The 6,000-nt window shown below is 38.7% G+C and overlaps 1 protein-coding gene across 18 annotated transcripts in view; it reads right to left on the bottom strand.

Annotated features, from left to right (window-relative positions):
* Positions 1 to 1,686: 1,686 nt before the first annotated feature.
* The window catches only part of adgrb2 (adhesion G protein-coupled receptor B2), a 1,085,043-nt gene continuing 1,080,729 nt past the window's right edge, over positions 1,687 to 6,000 (bottom strand). For 7 of the 18 annotated variants that reach the window (XM_061882474.1, XM_061882487.1, XM_061882470.1 and 4 more), the window contains one exon: positions 1,691 to 2,779. In XM_061882474.1, the coding sequence (XP_061738458.1) occupies positions 2,603 to 2,779 (177 nt within the window). In that variant the 3' untranslated portion in view covers positions 1,691 to 2,602. Of the gene's footprint in view, positions 2,780 to 6,000 lie in introns of all 18 variants that reach the window. The other 11 variants (XM_061882480.1, XM_061882479.1, XM_061882481.1 and 8 more) reach the window with 5 other exon arrangements.

The following is a 6,000-nucleotide window of genomic DNA, read 5'->3' as shown; positions in this document are numbered from 1 at the left end:
CTTTATCAGTATTTATTGCCACCTTTCCCAACTTCTTTGTCACGTGTTGCTGGCATCAAATTCCAAAGTTAATGATTATTTGCAAAACAAATTTTTTTTATCAGATTAAACATCAAATATGTTGTCTTTGTAGCATATTCAACCGAATATGGGTTGAAAATGATTTGCAAATCATTGTATTTCGTTTATATTTACATCAAACACCATTTCCCAACTCATATGGAAACGGGCTTTGTTTGTATATTATATATATATATATATATATATATATATATATATATATACACATGTACATGGTATATATACACATGTATATATATTCATATATGTATAACATAAATATACATACAAACATATACATACATATACACATATATACATACATATGCAAACACATATACATCATATATAGACATATACATCTATATCCATATATATAATACATACATCATACATATGTATATTTACATACTGTATATATATATATATATATATATATATATATATATATATATATATATATATATATATATAGATATAGATATATATACACACACACATAAATATATATGTATGCACACAACATTTTTTTAACTTTTATGAATTAAGAATCGGGATGAATTAGAATCGCAGATTGGATGTGAATCGCGTGTGCACCCCAAGTGACATACTAAACCGGAGTTGTCCAAACGTTTTCCACGAGAACCTTTTTCGATATTTCTTTATTTTGTAAAAATATATTTAACAAAAAAAGACAACATTGTTATGAGTAGCAACACATATTAATCTGAGATAGTACCAAAAAAAAACTTTTTTTCCCTACATTTTAACTGTTAGATTTCATCCATCCATCCATTTTCCTACCGGTTGTCCCTTACAGGGTCGCGGGAACAATCTTGACAATATTATGCGCCCCCGGGCTGCACTTTGGACACTCCGGTTAAAAGCATGTTAATATATAATACATTACAGGGTGTACATTGTTGGGAATGCAAACTGTGTCTGAGAAGAAATGGCGACGGGTGTTCCTCAGGGGTCAATTCTGGAGCCCCTCTTGTTAAGTTAAAAGTTAAGTTAAAGTGCCAATGATTGTCACACACACACTAAGTGTGGCAAAATTATTCTCCGCATTTGACTCATCACCCTTGATCACCCTCTGGGAGGTGAGGGGAGAAGTAAGCAGCAGCGGTGGCCGCGCACAGTAATCATTTTTTGGTGATTTAACCCCCGATTCCAACCTTTGATGCTCAGTGCCAAGCAGGGAGGTCATGGCTCCCGTTTTTCTAGTCTTTGGTATGACTCTGCAGAGGTTTGAACTCACGGGGTGCACACTCTGACCATTCTAGGTGTACATTGATAGGCAGCTACTCACTTTGTCACCGCATGGATCAGACCAGCTTGTGGAGGCAAAACAAAACTCCAATGTTAGTCATCTCAGCACCCTCTCTCTGGTTGGTACTCTACGGGTAATAAAAGCACATTACATCAATAACATCACCTCAAAACAATTCTCCTCCATGAATAAACTTGCCTTGTTATTGTGCTTAGTATTCCATCAGGCTGATGCAGAAGAAGATCATAATCCTTGCTTTTTCCTAATGGACGCACGGCATGTCAGACGTATTATCTGAGCAGGCGAGCTCACGTTAATCTGCAGTATGTGTCCTAAATTACATTTTTTTTTTTTTTTCCTAGGGACTTCCACATGAGTTAATTCTCGCAGGAAATGAAACAACCACACAAAAAAAAAATAATAATAATGAAAAGCGTGTGAAAAATAGCTTAATTCCGCTCGGGCGGTTTGAGCACAAAACACAACTCGCTCGGTCGCTTGTTTCAATCATTTTTCATTAAAAGTTTCAAACCATATGGGAGGACTTCTTTTTTTTTTTTTAATTAAGCCATAGAAAAAGACAGAAAAATGTGGAATACAATGTTAAACACTGCGTGTGTGTGAAGGGAGGGGGGGGGGGGGGGGGGTTGGGGGGCTTGGGGGGCTTGGGACCTGAACAGGAAGAGGATGGCACATGTTAGTGAGCAGCTTGTTCCCAGGCATCCCAAAAATGAAGGGAAAACAAACAAACAAACAAAGACAATATAAACGTAAGGAAAAAAGAGGGCGAGGTTGAGTGGGTCGTCCATTGGAAGGGTCGGGGAAAGAAATGAAAAGCAAAGTGCTTGGAGGCGGGAGCAAACAGTGAGACATTTCTTCCCCTTCCTTCGCTATATAAAAAAAAAACAACAACATAATTTCTTCACTCTTCTGCAAATCATCAAACTTTTTTTTTTCTCCTGTGGAATTTTTGTAGGCCGCGATAAACATTTTCTCTGAAATACATAGTCGACTTAAAAATGGCGTCCGCCGTGCCAAGTTTCTGTTCTTTCTTTTTGAATAGTCTCTGTGAAAATATAGTTTAGAACAGTCTCCTCCTCTGTGTCCATTTTACAAAGTGAGCCCGGGATCCGTCGGAAACACGCGCGCGCTCGTGTGTGTGTGTGCCATCTTCTCAAGTCCATCTTTTTTTCTCCCACACAAGTCCGAGAATGTGTGTGTGTATGTGTGTGTGTGTGTGTGTGTGTTTGTGTGTACAAGGGGGTGTTCTCACACTTCAGTCTGGAAGTCACCCTCGGAGGAGTCCGGCGTGTTTGCGGAGGACGAGTCCCAGTTCTTATTGTGCAGCTCCATGCGGTCTTTCTGCTCGCCCGGCACGATGGTCAGCTCAGGGGTCATGGTCTTGAAGCTGTCCCACGAGGTCCGCTCGTCCGGGGTTGACTTGTCCTGATTGGGTGGGGGTGGTAGAAAGAAACGGAGGAATGTGAATAAAAGACGTGGAGGAACGATTACGTTTGTTTTTGTCACATTTCAGGCGGCGTGTGTGGAGGGAAAGCGATGACGATGCGGTTGATTTTGTACAAACCATCTGGTGAGTCCTATTTATTGGAAGGGAAAATGAAGAGGGCAACTGTTCAGCCGCCATCCAGACTCGAGGACCCCCAAAGGCACTATTGTGTGGGCTACAAATAGTTTTTTTGCAGGGATATAAATGCCAGTACGGCTTCAATTTGTGAAGATCGACAATACATTTCAGCCTAATATTATCGGACATATCTAGTCTGCCGATATTATCGGCCGATAAACGCTTTAATATTTAAAATCGAAAATAATCGGCTGTCAGGCTTTCCCCTGACAGTTTGTCTATGTTTTAGTTTTTTCCTCTGCATTTGTCTGTTTCCTCTGTGTTTAGTATCTCCTGTCTTTAGTTCCTGTCTAGTGCTCTTATTGTGTCAGCTTCCTGTCTTGTTCCCTGAGTGCTGTGTTCCTCCTCAGCTGCGGCTGATTGGCACCTGGCCACACCTGTTGCCAATCAGCCCGCTCCTATTTGTACCTGCTTTGTCTTGTGTCATTGGCTGGATCATTGTATTGTCATTTGTATTGTCGTTGCCACATATCACTCTTGTCAAGCTACCTGTCGTGTCTTTTGTTACAGCTACTACCTTTCATGCTACATTTTGTCCTGGTCGTCATAGCGGTAAGCTGTTTCGGTTAGCATTAGTTAGTTCCAGTTTTTCTGTTTGCTATCCACTAGCTTCCATGCTAAAGTTCCTTTTTGTTTTTTAGCTTCCAGTGCTAGCTCCCTTAGTTTGTTATTCCGCCCACGTGCGTGCTTTTTGTTTGTTCTTGTTTAGTTTTAATTAAATCATGTTTTCATATTCTATGCCTGCCTCCGTCTCTGCATCTTGGGGTTCAGCAACAACAAATACCCCTGACATCGGCATTGGTTTCAAAGAGTAACATTTATGACTTTTTAAAACGCCGCTATGTACATGGCCATAGGGAGAAGTACAGAGTGCCAATAAACCTTAAAGGCACTGTCTTTGTGTGCCAGCCCAGTCACGCAATATAGTGAATGCAAGGCGTACTTGGTCAACAGCCATAAAGGTCCCACTGAGGGTGGCCGTATAAACAACTTTAACACTGTTACAAATACGCGCCACACTGTGAACCCACACCAAACAAGAATGACAAACACATTTCCGCACCTTAACACAACAGAACAAATACCCAGAACCCCTTGCAGCACTAACTCTTCCGGGACGCTATAATATAGACCCCCCTGCTACCCCCTACCCCACCCACCTCAAACTCCTCATGCTCTCTCAGGGAGAAAATGTCCAAAATTCCAAGCTGCTGTTTTGAGGCATGTTAAAAAAAAATAATGCACTTTGTGACTTCAATAATAAATATGCCAGTGCCATGTTGGAATTTTTTTTTTCATAACTTGAGTTGATTTATTTTGGAAAACCTTGTTACATTGTTTAATGCATCCAGTGGGGCATCACAACAAAATTAGGCATAAAAATCTGTTAAATTCACAACTGTAAATATCGGTATCGGTTGATATCGGAATCAGTAATTAAGAGTTGGACAATATTGGCATAAAAGCTATTATCGGACATCTGTAGTCGAGACCCAAAATATGAATGACTGCCAGTCCAAATACTTTTGTCCATTATGCATTGAAGAAAATCAGGACAAAGTAAAAAAAAAAAAAAAAAAATGGTGAGAACCGTAAGTGGGTGTGTGGCAGGTGATCTACTAAGACTGGGTGGACAAAAGTTAAATTATTTAAATGAGAGTTGTGTGTACCATGGAAACACTCATTGACTGCACATTCATGACATCGTACCATAAGTCATGTTGTGGAACATGCAGCACACAAATAATATGAACCACCTTTTCTGGACCGATAACTAATTTTACTGATCTTCAAATTGTTGCCAATAAACAATGTTATTGTCGACATTATTTTGAGACCAAATTAACCACTGATGATATATTACATAATAACAATGCAAGTATACCCCTAAAATGCGTAAGAGTTGTAGTCTCAAAAATTTTAACATTGTTCTTGGCATTCTAAACATCCAAGTTAAGTAAAAAAAAAACAACAACAACACAATTTTGGACTTGAGTAAAAATCACAACAAAAAGCAATAAAATAAGTTCTATGTATGTATTGAAGGGGGCTGAGGACCCTCAAATGTACACAAACAAAGCGATAAATAATATGGCGAAGGGAAGTTATCGTGATCAATATAATCACTGTTACCAATATAATTGCTCGATTGTTGAATATGCTCAAAAAGTGCGCACTAAAATCTTTTAACCAAATTGTATTTTTTTAAATAACTACAATAAATAGCCACATTATAGAGGGAACATTACATCTGAGATGGGTAGGTCGTGAGTTCAAACCACGGCCGAGTCATATCAAAAACTATAAAAATTGGAAACTGTTACCTCCCTGCTTGGCACTCAGCATCAAGGGTTGGAATTGGGGCTTGAATCACCATAAATGATTTCCGGGCGCGGCCACCGCTGCTGCTCATTAGCTCCCCTCACCTCCCAGGGGGTGATCAAGGGTGATGGGTCAAATGCAGAGAATAATTTCACCACACCTAGTGTGTGTGTGACAATCATTGGAACTTTAACTTGAACTTAAATGCAATACAGTTGGATTTTGTAAATGTTAACAATATTGTAATTATAAACATCCAAGTGAAATAAAAAAAACTAATTATAAAAACCCCCCAGAATTTTGGACGTGAGTAAAAATCACAACCAACAGCAAAAAAGTACCGAAGATGGCTGAGGACCCTCAAATATACACAAACAAAGCGATAAATAATATGGAGAAATAAAGTTATCGTGATGTAAATGATCACCGTTACCAATATTATTGCCCTATTGTAGAATACGCTAAAAAAGTACGCACTACAATCTTTTAACCAAGTTGTATTTTTTTAATAACTAAAATAAATTTAAAGGTCAGAAAATCTCCTTCTGCTTGCATGGATCTGGCCTATAAACATTTTTTTTGTACCTAATTCTTACACAAACGAAAAAGAAGACATTGTATTTATTTTTAATCTATTTTTGAAATGTCTGAGTAGATTTAGAATCGCAATGAATAAGAATCACCATTTGGATGTGAATAC

Source organism: Nerophis ophidion, linkage group LG21 (assembly GCF_033978795.1).
Source record: "Nerophis ophidion isolate RoL-2023_Sa linkage group LG21, RoL_Noph_v1.0, whole genome shotgun sequence".
NCBI classification, from domain to species: domain Eukaryota; kingdom Metazoa; phylum Chordata; class Actinopteri; order Syngnathiformes; family Syngnathidae; genus Nerophis; species Nerophis ophidion.
The sequence above is the reverse complement of the archived record's forward strand: the minus strand, read 5'-3'. Positions and strand labels throughout refer to the sequence as shown.